At 44.7% G+C, this 22,570-nt stretch overlaps 1 protein-coding gene across 2 annotated transcripts in view; it reads right to left on the reverse strand.

The window, feature by feature from the left end:
* The window catches only part of POGZ (pogo transposable element derived with ZNF domain), a 286,617-nt gene that overhangs the window by 37,124 nt on the left and 226,923 nt on the right, over positions 1 to 22,570 (reverse strand). For both annotated transcript variants that reach the window (XM_053703975.1, XM_053703985.1), the window contains exons 14-15: positions 8,492 to 8,623; positions 8,194 to 8,381 (exon numbers count right to left, since the gene is read on the reverse strand). In XM_053703975.1, coding sequence (XP_053559950.1) covers positions 8,194 to 8,381; positions 8,492 to 8,623 — 320 coding nt within the window. The remainder of the gene's footprint in view (positions 1 to 8,193; positions 8,382 to 8,491; positions 8,624 to 22,570) is intronic.

Genomic DNA, 22,570 nt, shown 5'->3' on the forward strand with positions numbered 1-22,570 from the left:
TCTAAGCTTGTCTATGATTTCATCCAATGGAACTGAGCTAATGGTCTCCTCTAGAGACTCAAACCAAAATGCCGCCGCAGCCGTGACAGGCGCAATGCATGCGAGAGGTTGTAATATAAAACCTTGTTGAGTAAACATTTTCTTAAGGTAACCCTCTAATTTTTTGTCCATTGGGTCTGAAAAAGCACAGCTATCCTCCACCGGGATAGTGGTACGCTTAGCCAGAGTAGAAACTGCTCCTTCCACCTTAGGGACCGTCTGCCATAAGTCCCGTGTGGTGGCGTCTATTGGAAACATTTTTCTAAATATAGGAGGGTGGGAAAAGGGCACACCTGGCCTATCCCATTCCTTAGTAATAATTTCTGTAAGTCTCTTAGGTATAGGAAAGACGTCAGTACACCCCGGTAACGCATAGTATCTATCCAGCCTACATAATTTCTCTGGGATTGCAACCGTGTTACAATCATTGAGAGCCGCTAATACCTCCCCTAATAATACACGGAGGTTTTCAAGTTTAAATTTAAAATTTGAAATGTCTGAGTCCAGTCTATTTGGATCAGATCCGTCACCCACAGAATGAAGCTCTCCGTCTTCATGTTCTGCCACTTGTGACGCAGTATCAGACATGGCTCTAACATTATCAGCGTACTCTGTTCTCACCCCAGAGTGGTCGCGTTTACCTCTAAGTTCTGGTAATTTAGATAAAACTTCAGTCATAGCATTAGCCATGTCTTGTAAAGTGATCTGTAATGGCCGCCCTGATGTACTTGGCGTCGCAATATCATGCACCTCCTGAGCGGGAGATGCAGGTACTGACACGTGAGGAGAGTTAGTCGGCATAACTTTCCCCTCGTTGTCTGGTGAAATTTTCTTAAAATGTACAGATTGACTTTTATTTAAAGTAGCATCAATGCAATTAGTACAAAAATTTCTATTGGGCTCCACATTGGCTTTTGAACATATTGCACAAAGAGATTCCTCTATGTCAGACATGTTAAAACAAACTAGCAATTAGACTAGCAAGCTTGGAAAATACTTTTCAAATAAATTTGCAAGCAATATAAAAAACGTTACTGTGCCTTTAAGAAGCACACAAAAAATGTCACAGTTGAATAACAATAAACCGGATTAGTTATAGAAACCAAATTTTCACAGTAAATGCATAAATTTAGCAAAGGATTGCACTCATTAGCAATGGATGATTAACCCTTAATATCAGAAAAACGGATAACAATTGAAAATATAAGCGTTTTTATCACAGTCAAAGCACAGTCTCACAGGTCTGCTGTGAGTGATTACCTCCCTCAAAACTAGTTTTGAAGACCCCTGAGCTCTGTAGAGACGTCCTGGATCATGCAGGGAGAAGAAGGCAGACTGTGACTGAATTTCTAATGCGTAGTAAAAGCGCCAAAATAGGCCCCACCCACTCACAATACCACAGTGAGGGAAGCTCAGTAAACTGTTTTAATTCAAAACAAACGACAGCCATGTGGAAAATAACGCCCAAAACAATTTTTCACCAAGTACCTCAGATAATTAAACGATTTAACATGCCAGCAAACGTTTAAAATCTAATTTATGAAATGTCATTAAAAAGCCTGCTGCTAGTCGCTCACACTGCAAGTTAGGCTAAAAGTTATATGCATACAGTATTTTCCCAGTGAAGTGCCATTCCCCAGAAATACTTAAGTGTAAACATACATACATATCAGCCTGATACCAGTTGCTACTACTGCATTTAAGGCTGTACTTACATTATATCGGTATTAGCAGTATTTTCTCAGTCAATTCCATTCCTTAGAAAATAATATACTGCAACATACCTCTTTGCAGGTGAACCTGCCCGCTGTCCCCTGTTCTGAAGTTACCTCACTCCTCAGAATGGCCGAGAACAGCAAATGGATCTTAGTTACGTCCGCTAAGATCATACACAAAACTCAGGTAGATTCTTCTTCAAATGCTGCCTGAGAACAAACAACACACTCCGGTGCCGTTTTAAAATAACAAACTTTTGATTGAAGAAATAAAAACTAAGTTTAATAACCACAGTCCTCTCACACATCCTATCTATTAGTTGGGTGCAAGAGAATGACTGGGTGTGACGTAGAGGGGAGGAGCTATATAGCAGCTCTGCTTGGGTGATCCTCTTGCACTTCCTGTTGGGGAGGAGTTAATATCCCATAAGTAATGGATGACCCGTGGACTGACTACACTTAACAGGAGAAAAAGGAAATTATCAGGTAAGCATAATTTATGTTTTTATTCTTAAATGGAGAGAGTTCACAGCTGCATTCATTACTTTTGAGAAAACAATACCCAAGCTATAAATAACACCAAATGCCAAGACGGGAGTGTACAATAGGCAGCCCATACTGAAGGCGCCAAGCCTGAACCTCTACCCGAGAAAAGTTTAAGAGGAAAAGCCCCAATGACATCGACTCGCAGTTAGTCCAGAAACCAAACTAGAGACCGCAAACTTACTCGACTGAGCCAACAGTCCTCCAGGAGACACCGTCGCCCAACAAACAGTCCACCACTCCGAAACCCCCAAGGGAACAAGGCAAAGGAGAACCAAGGAAACTGAAAAGTCCCCTAATAAAAAAAGAACACCTTCAACAGTGAGCCCAGCTCACAGAGACCCAAAGGGGCCCAACAGGGAAATGAGGCCACGCCTATACCAAGCGAAACCCGGGATAAGACCGGGCACAGAGACAGAACAGACTCTCCAAAATCCTGCAAGCATGGATTGCAACGGAAGAGGCAAAGTCCTCCCAGTGTCAAGAATACCAAGGCATTCAACCATGAAAAAGTGTGTAATACACCCAGGCGAAAAAAACAAACAAGTTTGAGAACACAGAATCCATAACAGGACGACACAGAGGATACTTGCAAGGAAGAAGCAGTCAAGTAAGAAACAGACTGCAAAAGCAACCCCCAGACAGAGGGCACGCTGCAGGCAACCTAAGTCGCCGGACTAACACACAGGTCCCTAAAAAGTGAAACACAAAACCTCAATCGAGGCCCCCCAAGAAAGAGAGTATACCCTCAGAACCCGAAGGAAGAGTAAACTCTCTTCTGAATTAAATGGAGCCAGTTGAAAGGAAAATCTAAACCCTAGCAAACTAAGCTAACAGGATAGACTCAACAAAGCTCACACATCCAGAGGAGACTGCGACCGAACGCAGCTCCAAAGACCGCTCGGCCAACCTGACCTGCAGACCCACAGCCAGCTGGACCAACCCAGGCTCAGGGATCCAAAATAAGGGAACAAAAGAATCCTGAAACAGGTACAGGAACGAGTGTAAGGATAGCACAGCCATCCCCACAGAGTACAAGTACTACCCGACTCTAAAAACAGACAACAAGGCCATAGACCTAAGGATCTATCAAAATAAAAGTCCAACAAGTCTGCATGGAGCCAGCAAGACCCCAGGGGGAACCAATCCCACCTTCCCGCCTCCTATGCAGGAGAAGCCCCAAGCAAGGACTCCATCTCCATAGGGAGCAGAATATCCCCTAAGGGACGATGCCGGAAAGGCAACAACTGCCCTCAAGGCCCGAAGCCACCAGCTAATTGGAAGAGAAATTCCCAACACAGAAGTCCTAGAAAGGACCCCCCAACAAATAGATTGCCAAGCAGAGCACAACCAACACAGGGAATCCACAGAGGCACAACCAACACAGGGAATCCACAGGAACACTGTCAAACTGACCAGGGGAATGCAACCCTAAGGCACACCAGAAATTGGACATCCAGCGCCAGCAGCTGGGTATAAATCCCCAATCCCGTGAGGCTCAAGCAACACGGTTAACCACCAGAGGACATGGGCCACTCTGTGGCAAAGAGTAAAAAATACTCTGAAAACCTGGCCAACCAAGACCAGGTTAGGTAGATAAAGCAAGGACATAGCCCAAGTTCCCACTACCGTGGAACATCCCGACCAGCCCTGAGATCCAAGATTCCAAGACTGGGTCAGGAAAAAGGCCAAGCGAAGCTTCAGCAACCGGAAGTCTCAGGGAGCAAAACAGGTCCGGGCACCTAATAATTCAGGCAAACCTTACCCTAGAACTAAACACCCCAACCGGCCAAAAAGCCAGACACAAGGGCATGGATGCATATCCAGAGAATCCGGATAGCGAGAAGAACTCGAAAGCTCTGACCAAAGGAAGAACCACCCCTAGCTTAAGTCCAACGCTCCAAGGAGCAAGGCTAGAAGTCGTTTGAAGATACTTCTCAGAGCCTCAGGACAACCAAGGGATAACTCGAGGTAAAAAAAAACACCACTAGCAGGACTAGTCTCCCTAACACCTACGCACAAGCAGAGGACACAAGGAAGAGAAGGCACTAAGCCAACCTAGCTCCGGAGAACCCCGAGCTAAAACAAAGTCCCCGCAGGGAACAACCATCACCCGGAAACACAGATCCCTAAAAGGAGAACCCTCACCCAGAGGCCATGGAAGAAGACCCAAAGGCCTATTATAACTCAGTCAAGAGTAAGAGCTGCATCTAGATATACCAGAAAACAGCTTCCGCGGACACCTGCAAGGTGTCAAGGGCTGCAACAGGTTTCAAACTGCAAACCTTCCACATGCTAGACAGCTATCTTGTACAAGTTGTTGGATAAAGCCCAAAGGACAATCCAGGGGCTTAAAAATGAAGGCCAAACAGCTCCATAGCGGCAAAGGGCATTAAGCCCTCCCACCCTCCACCACATGGGGGAGGAAACTATGTTCTGATGAAATCAGATGTCAGATAGAGTGACGCAGCGGAAAAACTCCCCCGCATGGTCATCTATGAATGAAGGCTATAAGGACTGAAACATTCCTTTCCACCTCACGGACCCATAGGTCCTCTCGAATGCTTAGTTGAACATGAAAAACAATGATAACCTGAGCACTTGGCGCTTCTACCGAACCAGCCGAGCAGAACAGCGTCACGTGTCTGAACAGCCACAAAACCGAACGAACCCAGCAGGACCAGCCTGCACCTAGGGTCCCAACTGGCCAGCTGCGTCAATTCTCCCTCGTAGGGAAAAAGCAGAAAACAGACATTTTTACCTGAGGACTTTCATGTCCAACAACTTCCGAAGAAGTAATAAAGAGTATCAATCCCAGAAGGTTCCCGACGAAAAAAAAAAAAAAAAGAAAAAAAAAAATCTCATTGGATATAAATAAAATATATGGCAACCCGGAGGTTAACGCCCAAAAAGACACAGGCCTACCAGCAGGACCAGCCAAACGGAGCCCTATCACACAAAACTGAGAAAGATCTCAAAGAAATGACAATCAGATTACTTCATCCCCACATGTCTAATGAGGTGCACCATTCAAATTATCAGACTGAAATTCCCTGTAGCTGGTAACGATAGGGTCATCCAATAACTGAAAAACATGTCTGAGCATCAAGCGAAGGCACACAATCCTGTAACGGAAGGCACAACACTCAGTGACAGATACCCCCGCGGGGAACTGTAGAGGCCCTCCCCAATGCGGAAAGCCCGGGACAATAGGGCACGAGTACATTCTCAAATAAACGTCTGGACTCTGCAGACGAACAATTGCCAACATTATGTGGAAGCGAAAACGTGCTGCAACCTCCAGGGGAAACACACCAACCCACATGTGCAGAAGTATGATTTGGTAGGGAACTCTCCTCTCGGAGGACAGGACCCCCAGAGGCGGATGGCTCAGCAGTCCCTTGATTCCCCAAGCCCGAGGAACCAGGCGCTCTGAAATGGCATACGGAACAAAACTGGTTGACAGGAGTCAATGAGGCCCCTCCAGATCTATCACCGGACACAGAATCTGAAATCAAAATAGTCTCAGTATGAGAATCCTCTGTAACTGAATCTGAAATTAACAGTCTCAGCATCAGAATCCTCCATAACTGGATAGAGGATATTTGAATATGGACTAAAGTGGTGAAAATTAAAACGGCACCTGACACCCTCAATGGCTGGGGCACTCACCACCTCCTATGACCAGACCCCTGCAGACTAGAAAACTTTCTTCGTCACACGGTTGGGAATGCGGAAATGGAACAACGGAACGTAGCCATGCACGAACACAAGGTGAACCGTACAGTCCAAACAAGCGCGCCCAACCAAAAGGCTGCGTCACTTCCAAAGGCCTCAATGTTCCAACCAAGAGCCCAGTTAACATTGCACATAAGCAGGTTGAATCACATAACAAACATGATTATAAAACCCTCCCTGTTCAATAACCCCCCTTAGGAGATATTAACCCTTGATTCCAAAAAAATCAAGAAAATAGAGACGCACACTCACTGAGACAGAACAATAGCTAAAAAAACTTCTGTGCTTGTCCACAAGGCCAGTGCCACTCAGGGTGCAGTCTCATTTTGAACACTATGCCTTTTCACAGAGAAAAGATATCCTGTAGCATTTCAGTCTGATCCTGTCCAATGACAGTCCAGCACCGAAATACCAGGCAATTCTTCTCTGAACAAGACAAACAACAAACCCCAGACGTATGTTTCGGCCTCTCTTGGGCCTCGTCAGTGAGGTGCAGTTGCATATCTCTAGGGCATGTGTGCAAGGAGTCTACGTCTGGTTTCCCCCTTTTAGTCTTAGGGAGACCTAAGAGCAATTTACATAAAATCAAAAAAATAGAGAGACGCACTCACTGACACAGAAAAATAGCTAGAAAAACTTCTGTGCTTGTCCACAAGGCCAGTGCCACTCAGGGTGCAGTCTCTTTTTGCACACTATGCCTTTTCACAGAGAAAAAGTATCCTGTAGCATATCAGTCTGATCCTGTCCAAGGACAGTACAGCACCAAAATACCAGGCAATTTTTTTCTGAACAAGACAAACAACAAACCCCAGACGTACGTTTCGGCCTCTCTTGGGCCTCGTCAGTGAGGTGCAGTTGCATATCTCTAGGGCATGTGTGCAAGGAGTCCACGTCTGGTTTCCCCCTTTTACTCTTAGGGAGACCTAAGAGCAATTTACATAAAATCAACAAAATAGAGAGACGCACTCACTGAGACAGAACAATAGCTAGAAAAACTTCTGTGCTTGTACACAAGGCCAGTGCCACTCAGGGTGCTGTCCCTTGATTCCAAGATACTAAAAGAAACTCACTGAGACCCTTATGTATATAGTTAGACCAGCAAGGTGGTAGCCTCTCGTGAAACATTCACATTACAATACATGCAAATAAAGTAAAATGAAACGATCTTACCGGAATCTACACGGTGGAACAGGAACACGGCCCTTCAAGTGTGACGGATAGTAGCATCGCCTCCGCCATGGACTTGAGAGAAGAAAGCAGGCAGCAAAGCGAAGTTCGACAAGCCGATTGCTTGAGGAGCTGTTAATATGATTCGGATAGTTTCGCAGAAAGAAACTCCCTGCATCTCCGGACTCTAACTTCCATCCAAGCCCTTACTGAGAGACTGACAGGACTACTTAAAACTCCTGTCCCATGCCGAAGAGTACTACCCTCCATAAGAGACAAAAACAAAAATTCTGACACTTCTCTGCCATCCTCCTGGGACGAAAGGCAAAGAATGACTGGGGGATGAGGGGAGTGGGAGGAGTATTTAAGCCTTTGGCTGGGTTGTCTTTGCCTCCTCCTGGTGGCCAGGTTCTTATTTCCCAAAAGTAATGAATGCAGCTGTGGACTCTTTCCATTTAAGAACGCCAGTACGGTTAGTGACCATCACAACAGTGCATGTGAGACTTACAATCAAATGTTCAAAATGAAATATACAATCACGCCTTTTGTAGATGTTGGTGTCCTGAAGTGACTATAGAAATATGCCCATCATGCAAAGATACATATCACATGGATACTTAGTATTAGGGATGTAGTGTGATGACGATAGGTTTATATCTTACATGTAAATAACTTTTTTTCCTAGCAAAATGAACAAAGGGGTTACATGAACAGAGTATTTGAGTTTATTTATTTATGTACAGGGTCTGCATAAGCAATATAGTTATAACCAAACTTGAGAATTTATCTCTCTCTTGATCTACTGAACATATTTAACAAAATTTTAAAAAATAAAATACTCTTATTAATTACAAATATAAAGTTAATGATGGTTTGCAAAGTACTTTTTGCTATCTAAAAATCCTAATATATATGCTTTACTGCCAAAAAGGATTTGTTTAATGCAAAGTGCCCCAAACCCAAAATAGTAAAACAGCAAATGCAAATTAACCTTTTAGCCTGGAAGTTAGAAAGAGCCTCAGACATCTTCTTCATAGATCGTTTCTGGGTGCCACTTTGTTGTGAAGAGTAGTCTGAGGGAGCCATGGAATCCGAGTTTCCATCTTGCAAAGCCTTTGATGAGTTATCAGATGACAATGATACACTCCGTGGCATGGCTCTAGAGGCTCGAATGGTTACCTGAGAAAGGGATAGTAAAAAATAAATAAATGACAGTTTGTGCTCTTGACAAACTTATGTATATTTTCTTTTAGTTTACATTCCCAGTGAAATGCACAGATAATACTCACCTTAGTCCCTGGCTTTAGTCCCTCTAACTGCCGTGGTTTGCGGAACGTTTTGTGATGCTGTAGTTTGTGCTCAATCTTGTCCTTTGCGAAAAGGAACTGCAGCCGGCATTTGTTGCAGTGATAGACACTCTTCTTCTTATGGCAATGTGGAGTTGCATTCCCAACGGAAGGAAGAAAAAGGAAAAAACAAACATTTAGTAAGGCATCATATAAAACTTTTCTGCCACCAGAGAGGACTCAACGCACCTAGAACACATGCATCTGCATTTAATGGGTAACCTGAATCTAAAGAAGGTTTGAATTTTCTCCAATCAGCGATCTAGCTACAACAACACTGCCATATGGAGAGAGTGCTGATTGGCGAACAATTCAAACACCTCACAGAAAAATTTACTTTTGAAGTGGGAGGCGGAGCACGGGGTATTTGAATTTCATATCTATATTAAAAAGTAAGTTACAGCGCATCTTCGTTACATCTGATGAATTAAACTCCATCTAAAATATCACTAACATTCCGGATCTGATTTTGAAAAGGGGAAAGTTTACCATCACTTTAATATCATGTGTTAATAGTTAACCTGGCACATATGTGAGTTGTATTTGTGTTTGTTTTCTTTTGAATGAAGTACATTGTGTATAAGTCAAAATGTTGTGGCACTAATATTGAGAAAAGGGTATTCATATAAATGGCAATAATACACAATAGTTTAAAAAAACACAATTTATGCTTACCTGATAAATTTATTTCTCTAGTGGTGTATCCAGTCCACGGATCATCCATTACTTATGGGATATTCTCACTCCCAACAGGAAGTTGCAAGAGGACCCACAGCAAAGCTGTTATATAGCTCCTCCCCTCACTACCATATCCAGTCATTCGACCGAAAACAAGCAGAGAAAGGAGAAACCATAGGGTGCAGTGGTGACTGTAGTTTAAATTTAAAAATAACCTGCCTTAAAATGACAGGGCGGGCCGTGGACTGGATACACCACTAGAGAAATAAATTTATCAGGTAAGCATAAATTGTGTTTTCTCTAGTAAGGTGTATCCAGTCCACGGATCATCCATTACTTATGGGATACCAATACCAAAGCTAAAGTACACGGATGAAGGGAGGGACAAGGCAGGTACTTAAACGGAAGGTACCACTGCCTGTAAAACCTTTCTCCCAAAAATAGCCTCCGAAGAAGCAAAAGTATCAAATTTGTAGAATTTTGAAAAAGTATGAAGCGAAGACCAAGTCGCCGCCTTGCAAATCTGTTCAACAGAAGCCTCATTTTTAAAGGCCCAAGTGGAAGCCACAGCTCTAGTAGAATGAGCTGTAATCCTTTCAGGGGGCTGCTGTCCAGCAGTCTCATAGGCTAAGTGTATTATGCTTCTTAGCCAAAAAGAAAGAGAGATTGCCGAAGCCTTTTGACCTCTCCTCTGTCCAGAGTAAACAACAAACAAAGCAGATGTTTGTCGAAAATCTTTAGTAGCTTGTAAGTAAAACTTTAAAGCACGAACCACGTCCAGATTGTGTAATAGACGTCCCTTCTTTGAAGAAGGATTGGGACACAAGGATGGAACAACAATCTCTTGATTGATATTCTTGTTAGATACCACCTTAGGTAAAAACCCAGGCTTGGTACGTAGAACTACCTTATCAGAATGAAAGATCAGATAAGGAGAATCACATTGTAAGGCAGATAGCTCAGACACTCTATGAGCCGAGGAGATAGCTACCAGAAAAAGGACTTTCCAAGATAAAAGCTTTATATCTATGGAATGAAGAGGTTCAAACGGAACTCCTTGAAGAACCTTAAGAACCAAATTTAAGCTCCATGGTGGAGCAACAGGTTTGAACACAGGCTTGATTCTGACTAAAGCCTGACAAAATGCCTGAACGTCTGGAACATCTGCCAGACACTTGTGCAAAAGAATAGACAGAGCAGAAATCTGTCCCTTTAAGGAACTAGCTGACAAACCCTTTTCCAAGCCTTCTTGGAGAAAAGATAATATCCTGGGAATCCTGACCTTACTCCATGAGTAACCCTTGGATTCGCACCAATAAAGATATTTACGCCATATCTTATGGTAAATCTTCCTAGTGACAGGCTTCCGTGCCTGTATTAAGGTATCAATGACTGACTCGGAGAAGCCACGCTTTGATAAAATCAAGCGTTCAATCTCCATGCAGTCAGTCTCAGAGAAATTAGATTTGGATGGAGGAAAGGACCCTGAAGTAGAAAGTCCTGTCTCAGAGGCAGAGTCCAGGGTGGCAATGATGACATGCCCACTAGATCTGCATACCAGGTCCTGCGTGGCCACGCAGGCGCTATTAGAATCATCGATGCTCTCTCCTGCTTGATCTTGGCAATCAGACGAGGGAGCAGAGGAAACGGTGGAAACACATAAGCCAGGTTGAAAGACCAGGGCGCTGCTAGAGCATCTATCAGCGTCGCCCTGGGGTCCCTGGACCTGGATCCGTAACAAGGAAGCTTGGCGTTCTGTCGAGACGCCATGAGATCCAGTTCTGGTTTGCCCCAGCGATGAATCATTTGTGCAAACATCTCCGGATGGAGTTCCCACTCCCCCGGATGAAAAGTCTGTCGACTTAGAAAATCCGCCTCCCACTTCTCTACACCTGGGATATGAATAGCTGATAGATGGCAAGAGTGTGTCTCTGCCCACTGAATTATCTTTGAGACTTCTAACATCGCTTGGGAACTTCTTGTTCCCCCTTGATGGTTGATGTAAGCCACAGTCGTGATGATGTTGTCCGACTGAAATCTGATGTACCTCAGAGTTGCCAACTGAGGCCAAGCCTGAAGAGCATTGAATATCGCTCTTAGCTCCAGAATATTTATTGGAAGGAGAGAGTCCTCCTGAGTCCACGATCCCTGAGCCTTCAGGGAGTTCCAGACTGCACCCCAACCTAGAAGGCTGGCATCTGTTGTTACAATTGTCCAATCTGGCCTGCGAAAGGTCATACCTTTGGACAGATGGACCCGAGATAGCCACCAGAGAAGAGAATCCCTGGTCACTTGGTCCAGATTCAGTTGAGGAGACAAATCTGTGTAATCCCCGTTCCACTGACTGAGCATGCATAGTTGCAGCGGTCTGAGATGTAAGCGTGCAAACGGCACTATGTCCATTGCCGCTACCATTAAGCCGATTACTTCCATACACTGAGCCACCGAAGGGCGCGGAATAGAATGAAGAACCCGGCAGGAATTTAGAAGCTTTGATAACCTGGACTCCGTCAGGTAAATTTTCATTTCTACAGAATCTATCAGAGTCCCTAGAAAGGAAACTCTTGTGAGTGGGGATAGAGAACTCTTATCCTCGTTCACTTTCCACCCATGCGACCTCAGAAATGCCAGTACTATGTCTGTATGAGACCTGGCAATTTGGAAGTTTGACGCCTGTATCAGGATGTCGTCTAAATAAGGGGCTACTGCTATGCCCCGCGGCCTTAGGACCGCCAGAAGGGACCCTAGAACCTTTGTGAAGATTCTTGGGGCTGTAGCTAATCCAAAGGGAAGAGCTACAAACTGGTAATGCCTGTCTAGAAAGGCAAACCTGAGAAACCGATGATGATCTTTGTGTATCGGAATGTGAAGGTAAGCATCCTTTAGATCCACTGTAGTCATATATTGACCCTCCTGGATCATAGGTAGGATGGTACGAATAGTTTCCATCTTGAATGATGGAACTCTGAGGAATTTGTTTAAGATCTTTAGATCCAAAATTGGTCTGAATGTTCCCTCTTTCTTGGGAACCACAAACAGATTTGAGTAAAAACCCTGTCCTTGTTCCTCTTTTGGAACTGGATGGATCACTCCCATAACTAGGAGGTCTCTTACACAGTGTAAGAATGCCTCTCTCTTTATCTGGTTTGCAGATAATTGTGAAAGGTGAAATCTCCCTAAGGGGGGAGAAGCTTTGAAGTCCAGAAGATACCCCTGGGATATAATTTCCAATGCCCAGGGATCCTGAACATCTCTTGCCCACGCCTGGGCAAAGAGTGAAAGTCTGCCCCCCACTAGATCCGTTACCGGATAGGGGGCCGTTCCTTCATGCTGTCTTAGAGCAGCAGCAGGTTTTTTTAGCCTGCTTACCTTTGTTCCAGGTCTGGTTTGGCCTCCAGACCGCTTTGGACTGAGCAACAGTTCCCTCTTGTCTTGCATTAGAGGAGGTTGATGCCGCACTTGCCTTGAAGTTTCGAAAGGCACGAAAATTAGACTGTTTGGCCCTGGATTTGGACCTGTCCTGAGGAAGGGCATGACCTTTACCCCCAGTGATATCAGCAATAATCTCCTTCAAACCAGGCCCGAATAAGGTCTGCCCCTTGAAGGGAATGTTAAGTAGCTTAGATTTTGAAGTCACGTCAGCTGACCATGATTTAAGCCATAGCGCTCTGCGCGCCTGTATAGCAAAACCAGAATTCTTAGCCGTTAGTTTAGTCAAATGAACAATGGCATCAGAGACAAAAGAATTGGCTAGCTTAAGTGCCCTAAGTTTGCCAAGTATGTCGTCCAATGGAGTCGCTACCTGTAAGGCCTCTTCCAGAGACTCAAACCAGAACGCCGCAGCAGCAGTGACAGGGGCAATGCATGCAAGGGGCTGTAGGATAAAACCTTGTTGACAAAATATTTTCTTACGGTAACCTAATTTTTTATCCATTGGATCTGAAAAAGCACAACTGTCCTCGACAGGGATAGTAGTACGCTTTGCTAAAGTAGAAACTGCTCCCTCCACCTTAGGGACTGTCTGCCATAAGTCCCGTGTGGTGGCGTCTATAGGAAACTTTTTTCTAAAAATAGGAGGGGGAGAGAACGGCACACCTGGTCTATCCCATTCCTTATTAATAATTTCTGTAAACCTTTTAGGTATTGGAAAAACATCAGTGCACACCGGCACTGCATAGTATTTATCCAGTCTACACAATTTCTCTGGCACTGCAATTGTGTCACAGTCATTCAGAGCAGCTAAAACCTCTAAGTAATACGCAGAGGTGTTCAAGCTTAAATTTAAATGTAGAAATATCAGAATCAGGGATTCTCCCTGAATCAGAAACATCACCCACAGACTGAAGTTCTCCTTCTTCAGTTTCAGCATATTGTGAGGCAGTATCAGACATGGTTCTTAAAGCGTCAGTATGCTCTGCATTTCGTCTAGCCCCAGAGCTATCTCGCTTACCTCTAAGTTCAGGTAGTCTGGCTAATACCGCTGACGGTGTATTATCCATGACTGCCGCCATGTCTTGTAAAGTAAACGCTATGGGTGCCCTTGATGTACTTGGCGCCATTTCAGCGTGAGTCCCTTGAGCGGGAGTCAAAGAATCTGACACGTGGGGAGAGTTAGTCGGCATAACTTCCCCCTCGCTAGATTCCTCTGGTGATAAATTTTTTAAAGACATAATATGATCTTTATTGCTTAGAGTGAAGTCAGTACAATTGGTACACATTCTAAGAGGGGGTTCCACCATGGCCTTTAAACATAATGAACAAGGAGTTTCCTCTATGTCAGACATGTTTATACAGACTAGCAATGAGACTAGCAAGCTTGGAAAACACTTTAATTCAAGTTAACAAGCAATATAAAAAAACGGTACTGTGCCTTTAAGGGAAACAAATTTTGTCAAAATTTGAAAAACAGTGAAAAAAGGCAGTTACACAAATAAAATTTTTACAGTGTATGTAATAGGCTAACAGAGCATTGCACCCACTTGCAAATGGATGATTAACCCCTTAGTTCAAAAAACGGATCAAAAAAACGGCATAGACGTTTTTTAACAGTCCCAGCAAAGTGCCACAGCTTTACTGTGGCTCCTACCTTCCCCAATAAACGATTTTAGGCTCTTTAGAGATGTCCTGTAGCATTCAGGGGACTCCTGAGGAAAACTGGATGTCTCAGTCTGTAATTTTAACTGCGCAAAAAAGCGCTAAAATAGGCCCCTCCCACTCATATTACAACAGTGGAAAGCCTCAGGAAACTGTTTCTAGGCAAAAATACAGCCAGCCATGTGGAAAAAATTAGGCCCCAATAAGTTTTTTACCAAGCATATATAAAAAACGATTAAACATGCCAGCAAACGTTTTATATAGCATATCTATAAGGGTATTACCCCTGAGAGTAAGCATGATACCAGTCGTTAATAAATCACTGTATTCAGGCTTAACTTACATTTATCAGGAATCAGCAGCATTTTCTAGCATTTCCAATCCTAGAAAAAAATCATAACTGCACATACCTGATAGCAGAATAAACTGCACGCCATTCTCCCGCTGAAGTTACCTCACTCCTCAGACATGTGTGAGAACAGCAATGGATCTTAGTTGCAACCTGCTAAGATCATAGAAAACTTGGGCAAATTCTTCTTCTATCTCTGCCTGAGAAAAAATAGCACAACTCCGGTACTATTTAAAATAACAAACTTTTGATTGAAGTTAATAAACTAACTATTTTTCACCACTCTCCTCTTACTACCTCCATGCGCGTTGAGAGTTGCAAGAGAATGACTGGATATGGTAGTGAGGGGAGGAGCTATATAACAGCTGTGCTGTGGGTCCTCTTGCAACTTCCTGTTGGGAGTGAGAATATCCCATAAGTAATGGATGATCCGTGGACTGGATACACCTTACTAGAGAAAAGATTACAAATTAATTTGTCTTGGTGTTAAATAATGAATAATAAGTATTAAGTGATACTATTAACTACTACTTTTTAATAAATAATCAAAAGTAAAACCAGTTGGTTATGGTGGATCAAGACTTGTCGGACTCTAGTGTGTGCTTTAGATATAAATAATATTTAAGATTGCTCCATAAAAAAACAGAATACAAGTTATCTAACTCTCACTCTAAAATGTAGTCAGCAGTTACGTAGAAGGCTTACAAAAAACGGTGTTCTGATTAGGGCTGCAACTAACGATTATTTTCATAATCTAGTAAATCGACTATTTTTTATTTTATTAATCGACTAATCAGATAAAAAAAAAAGAATCAATAATTGTTTCCTCTATTTTAAATAAAATCCACATAGTGTTACAAATATAAACTTCAGACTAAAACTTTACATTAACACAACTGTTTGTCCAATTTTAAGCAGCAGAACACATTTTTTTCAAAATAAAGCAAAACAAAACCACAAACTGTTTGAAAAGAGGTAGAACTAGAAAAGGTAAACTATCACTGTTTATAACATTCTGTTATTCACTCTTTCAGTAACTTTGCATTGAAATGCAAAAATGGCAACATGTCCACATGCTTCTGGCTAAGGCTGGCTTTCTTTTTGCAAGCTACGTTGCTTGCAAAAAAGAGGCACTCAGATGGTTTTGCATTGTCTGAGATACATAATCAGGGTTTTGCCAATTTCGCCAAGGTGGGATATTTATCTTTGTTAACTCTTCACCAATGCTAAGTGTATTCCACTTTGGCAAAGGGCCTCTCAATAAAGTAAGCCTGGACTTCATTCTAACATAAAAAATATCTTGAATATCTATATGCAATGGTAAATAATCAGCTATAAAGTACGGGGGAAAAAATCTAATCCCCTCTAAAAATAACAGATATATACTTAGAGGTTGAATATGGTACATATCACAATTTATTAAAAATAAATAAAATATTAAAAAAAACAAATTATGCTTACCTGATCATTTTCTTTTCTAGTTCTGACGGGAAGAGTCCACAGCTAAATTCATTACTTTTGGGAATTCAGAACCTGGCCACCAGGAGGAGGCAAGGACACCCCAGCCAAAGGCGTAAATACCTCCCCCACTTCTCTCATCTTCGGCCCCTTCTGAGGGCACCACAGCCTAAAACCCAAAACTGCCGACAGAAAAAACTGCTTCACGAGAAGCCAAAGGACAAAAAGGAAAAAGGCAGAGATAACTGCCCAACAGTTAAAACCCACAAGGCCCTTGCTAGAGACCGCTCAGGTTATTAGACTCGTGCGGCAGGCACGCAGCCCGCAAAAATAAACTCACCCCTGATCAAAAGAAAGGGGAAACATCCACATTGCCCCAGCGGGGAAGAAAAGAGACTCCGCTAAATGAGTCCAAAAGGACCCTCAGAACCCAAAGAGACTAGGACCAAGAAAAGGAACTCCAAGAGAGTGAAACCAGGAGGAACAGGGCACCTATGAAAAGACCCTGCTGACCCAGCAAAGCAAAGGGAGGACTTTTAAAGCTCCCTCTACCTCAAACAAAGGACCAATAAATGTCCTGAGAACTTAAAAGGAGGAAAATAAAATGCCTTCCCTACACAGAGCGCTCACTCGCACCCAGAATAGAGCAACTGAAAGACAAACCGCCCCCAGGAGCCGCTGAAAAAACATAAAATTATGCTTACCGGATAATTTTATTTCCATCGAGGGGAGGAGAGTCCACGGCTTCATTCATTACTGTTGGGAATTATGAACCTGGCCACCAGGAGGAGGCAAAGACACCCCAGCCAAAGGCTTAAATACCTCACCCCACTTCCCTCATCCCCCAGTCATTCTGCTGAAGGAACAGTAGGAGAAATATCAGCGTATAAATGGTGCCAGAAGATGAATACATTTAGATCCGCACATCGGAGATACGGGCGGGAGCCATGGACTCTCCTCCCTTTCGATGGAAATGAAATTATTAGGTAAGCATAATTTATGTTTTCCATCTAAAGGGGAGGAGAGTCCACGGCTTTATTCATTACTGTTGGGAACATATACCCAAGCTCTAGAGGACACTGAATGAAACCGGGAGGGTAAAAGGCGGACCCTAATCTGAGGGCACCACAGCCTGCAAAACCTCTCTCCCAAAAACAGCTTCCGCAGAAGCAAAAACGTCTAATTTGTAAAATTGTGTAAAAGTGTGTAAGAAAACCAGGTAGCCGCCTTACAAATTTGCTCCATGGAGGCCTCATTCTTGAAGGCCCAAGACGAAGCTACAGCTCTAGTCGAATGAGCCGTGGTCCTCTGAGGAGGCTTATGTCTAGCTGTCTCATAGGCCAAGCGAATCAAGCTCCTCAACCAAAAGGACAAAGAAGTAGAAGAGGCTCTCTGTCCCTTGCGCTTCCCTGAATACACCACAAAAAGAGATGTAGACTGTCTGAAATCCCTTGTAGCCTGAAGATAGAACTTCAGGGCACGAACCACATCCAGATTATGAAGTAACCTCTCCTTAGAAGAAGAAGGGTTAGGACAAAGATGGAACCACTATTTCCTGATTGATGTTATGGTTGGACACCACTTTGGGAAGAAACCCCAAACCAGTGCGAAGCACAGCCTTATCCGCATGAAAAACCAGATAAGGAGGCTCACATTGCAAGTCGGCCAGTTCAGATACTCTGCGTGCCGATGCAATGACCAAAAGGAAGAGAACCTTCCAGTACAGAATCTTAATGTCAATGGAATGCATAGGCTCACACGGAACCTTCTGCAATACCTTAAGAACCAAGTTTAAGCTCCATGGGGGAGCAGACTGTCTAAAGAGCTCAGCAAGCCTCCTATGCAACAAGACTGATAATGCCGAAATCTATCCCTTTAAGGAACTGGCGGCAAGACCCGTCTCTAAACCATCCTGGAGAAAGGACAGAATCCTGGATACCTTCACCTTATGCCAAGGATATCCATGGTTCTCACACCAGGACAAGTAAGTCCTCCACACCTTATGGTAGATGCGACGAGTGACTGACTTCCTTGCCTGAATTAGAGTATCAATCACACTCTTAGATAAGTCTCTCTTGGCCAAGACTAGGCGTTCAATCTCCACGCAGTCAGCCTCAGAGAACCGAGATTTTGATGATGAAAAGGGCCCTGTTCCAGCAGATCCCTGCAACAGGGTAACCTCTACGGTGGAGAGGATGACATCCCCACCAGATCCGTAAACCACGTCCTCCGCGGCTATGAAGGATCAATCAGTATGGCCGAAGTTCGCTCCTGTTTGATGCGTGCCACTACACGAGGTAGAAGTGGTAATGGTGGAAAAATGTAAGCTAGGCTGAACCCCCCAAAGGCACAGCTAAGGCATCTATCAGCTCTGGCTGGGGATCCCTGGACATGTATCGGGGTAGCTTGGAATTGAGTCTGGACGCCATTAAATCTATCTCCAGCGTTCCCCACCTTAGACAAATCTCCGCAAACACTTCGGCGTGAAGAGACCATTCCCCCGGATGGAAGGATTGTCTGCTGAGAAAGTCTGCTTCCCAGTTGTCAACACCTGGAATGTGAAATGCTGAGAGCGAGCAGGTGTTGGACTCCGCCCACTCCAAAATCCGAGACACCTCCCTCATGGCTAGGGAGCTCCTCATACCACCCTGATGGTTAATGTAAGCCACTGAGGTTATGTTGTCTGTCTGGAATCTGATGAAGCTGAACAACCCCAGAGGAGGCCATGCCTTCAGAGCATTGTAGATTGCTCGGAGTTCCAGAATATTTATCGGAAGGAGAAACTCCACCCGGGACCATTTTCCTTGTGCCATCCTGGCACCCCAAACAGTTCCCCATCCTGCCAGACTTGCGTCCGTGGCCACAATCTCCCAGGATGGTCTCAAGAAGGATGTCTGCATGGACAGTTGCTCCGGACGGATCCATCAAGAGAGGAAGATCCGAGTCCGGGCATCCATGGATATCTGCTGTGATAGATCTGAATGATCCCCGTTCCAGTGTCTAAATATGCACAATTGAAGAGGTCTGAGATGGAACCTGGCAAATGGAATGCCGTCTATGCTGGAAACCATGAGTTTGATCACCTCCATACAGTGAGCCACCGAGGGGCTTGAGAAGGACTGAAGGGCAAGACGAGAGGACGCAATCTTCCTGTGTTGATGGTCTGTGAGAAATATTTTCATGGACATATAGTCTATTATCGTGCCCAGGAACTCCACCCTGTTGCTGGGAACCAGGGAACTCATTCCTGAGTTGATCTTCCAACAGTGAAATTGGAACAAAAGAAGAAGCGCCCTCGATGATCCTCTGCGAGACTTAGCGACGGCGCCTGGATTAGGATGTCGTCCAGATAGGGCGCCACAGCAAAGCCTCTGGCCACTTAAAGTAGGGCCCCAAGAACCGGGCCCTCGCCAGACCAAAGGGAAGGGCCACAAACTGCAAGTGTTGGTCCAGAAACACAAATCTTGGTCCCTGTGAATTGGCACATGTAGGTAAGCGTCCTTCAAGTCTATAGTTGTCATGAACTGTCCCTCCTGAACTAGGGGCAAAATAGATCTGATTGTTTCCATTTTGAACGATGGAACACTCAGAAACTTGTTTAAACACTTTAGGTCCAGAATCAGGCGGAACGTGCCCTCCTTCTTTGGAACCACAAAAAGATTTAAATAGTACCCTAGACCCCTTTCTGCTTGGGGTACTGGTACGATAAAACCTAGAGAGGAGAGATCCCTCACACATTCTAGAAAGGCTTCTCTCTTTTCCGGTCTTGAAGACAGGTTTGACAGGAGGAATCTGCCCCTGGGCGGATGGGATCTGAACCCTATCCTGTAACCCTGGGCGACAACGTCCAGAACCCAAGGGTCCTGAACATCCTGCAACCATGCTTCTGAGAAGAGAGATAATCTAGCCCCTACTTGGTCCGGAGACCAGTCGGGGGCTGCCCCTTCATGCCGATTTTGTCTCGGCGGGCTTCTTGCTCTGCTTAGACTTGTTCCAAGAATGAGCCGGTTTCCAAGTTCCCTTGGACTGGTCCGCTTTCGCGGCGGGCTGCTGGCGCTGGGCCTTGTCTGCACGAAAGGGACGAAAAGTAGATCCTTTAGGCTTAGCCTTCTTATTCTACGGTAGGAAAGCTCCCTTGCCTCCCGTAACCATGGATATGATCGAATCCAATCCTCGACCGAACAGAATCTTTCCTTGAAAAGACAGGGACAACAGCCTCAACTTAGAAGTCATGTCCGCAGACCAAGACTTTAGCCACAGAGCCCTGCGAGCTAAAACGGAAAAACCTGACACCTTAGCGTTCAAGCGAATAATTTGCATATTGGCATCACACATGAAAGAATTGTCGATCTTCAGCACCTTAATCCTATCCTGTATCTCGTTGATGGGAGTCTCCCCCTCGACCATTTCACACAAGGATTCACACCAATATGTTGCAGCTCCGGCAAACACGACTACGGCCGCTGCCAGTTGAAAAACAAACCCCGTGTGTTGAAACATCTTCCTTAACATGTTTTCAAACTTTTTATCCATGGGCTCTTTAAACTACCAACTATCCTCGAGGGGAATAGTTGTCTGCTTCGCACTAGCTGAGAATCCGGAACGGGGGAACAGTTTCTTAAAGGAAGAAGGGGAAAAGGAAGAACTGCTCCCATTCATTCTTAATATTTGCCATCTTAACAGGAACCAGGAAGGCCTCAGGCACCACCCTATCCTCATATACCTTATCAAGCTTAGGAATCACATGTTCTTCCGGAGGTTTCAGTTCCGGAACCTCCAGAGTAGCAAGCAGTTGCTTCAGCAAAAAGCACAAATTATCCATCCTAAACCTAAAGTCAGGCTACTCCGCAGCCGGAGGTTTAAAGGACACTGACTCCGACCCAGAAGGGGCCTCCTCCGAAGGGGGCCTTGTCATCGTATAACGCCTCTGATACTTCCACAAACATGGAAAACACCTGGCCCAGGCCGCAATGATGCACCCTACGCTTGCGCTTAGCAGAACGTGGTAAGGCATGGATCACTTTCGATACTGCAGTCTGACGGTCAACTAATCTCTCCTGCAGGACTAATAGTTGGACCCTGGGGCACTGCATGTGCAATTGGAGATGGAAGCAGGGAGCGCACCTCATGGGACGGGGAACCCTCAGAGGTGGACGGCTCAGTAGCACTAGACATCCGTTTACTTTTAGATGTCGTAACTTTATTAAGGCATGTGGAACATAGTTGAGTGGGCTGAGCTACCAGAACCTCCTCACAATAAACACAGGAATGAGACCTTGTTAAAGAGGGAGAACCCTCTAACACGTCAGAATTCTCCATAACTTAATAAATAGGCACCTTTATAACCTCCAATGACCGGGGCACTCACCACCTCCTATGACCCGGACTACAGAAACCTTTCAGTCTCCTGCGCCGCTGATCAACAAAGGAAGAGAGATAGCCATCCCGGTCACATGGAATTCCTGGCAGGACCGTCCCTGCCTAAGGAGAAAACTCGTCAATAAATGGCCGTGCAACACTCCCATAAGTCACCTGAAAGTTCCATGCATTGCCAGAGCCTCATCTTGCATACAACACAGCAATGATACAATAAACAATATCATGTATAACCCCCCCCCCCCCCTGTTCAATAATCCCCTTTCCAGGAATATTAACCCTTGATTCTTTAAAGATAAAAGGCGTCACACTGTGACCCTGTCTTCCATGTTATCATTTATTTAATAAAAATGAAACAATCTTACCAGAATCTACGCCGTGGAACAGGAACACGGCCCTTCAAGTGTGACAGGTTAGTAGCCTCGCTCCTAACATGGACTTGAGTGCAGAAAACAGGCAGCGAAACTCGTCAACGCTAATTGCTTGTGGAGCAGTTAATATGAGTCAGGATGGTTTCGCAGAAAGACTCCCTGCATCTCCGGACTTTCACCCAGGCTCTCACTGAGAGGCTGACAGGACTACTTAAAACTCCAGTCCCAATGCGAAGAGTACTACCCTCCATAAGAGACTACTCCGATCTTCGGTACTTCTCTGCTGTCCTCCTGTGATGAAAGGAAAAGAATGACTTGGGGATGAGGGGAGTGGGGGAGGTATTTACGCCTTTGGCTGGGGTGTCTGCCTCCTCCTGGTGGCCAGGTTCATAATTCCCAACAGTAATGACCGAAGCCGTGGACTCGCCTCCCCTTTAGATGGAAACAGCATCAGATATCTGAATATGCTCTTCCAAGCCGTAGGTGTCTTGCTACAAATAAGGACTTAGCAACCACAGGTCGCCACCCTAGCTATGAAACCGTACAGGACCTTCTTCAGAAGAACTCCGAAACGGTGCAGGACAGGGCCTTCCCAAACAGGGACAGGTGAGGAAGGAACCGAACCCAGAACCCGGTAGAGAAAACTCCCTGCCGAGGAGGGATCCACCGCGAAGCCTCTCCCTTAAGAAGGTTCAC

This window comes from Bombina bombina, chromosome 1 (assembly GCF_027579735.1).
Source record: "Bombina bombina isolate aBomBom1 chromosome 1, aBomBom1.pri, whole genome shotgun sequence".
In the NCBI taxonomy this organism is placed as follows: Eukaryota; Metazoa; Chordata; class Amphibia; order Anura; family Bombinatoridae; genus Bombina; species Bombina bombina.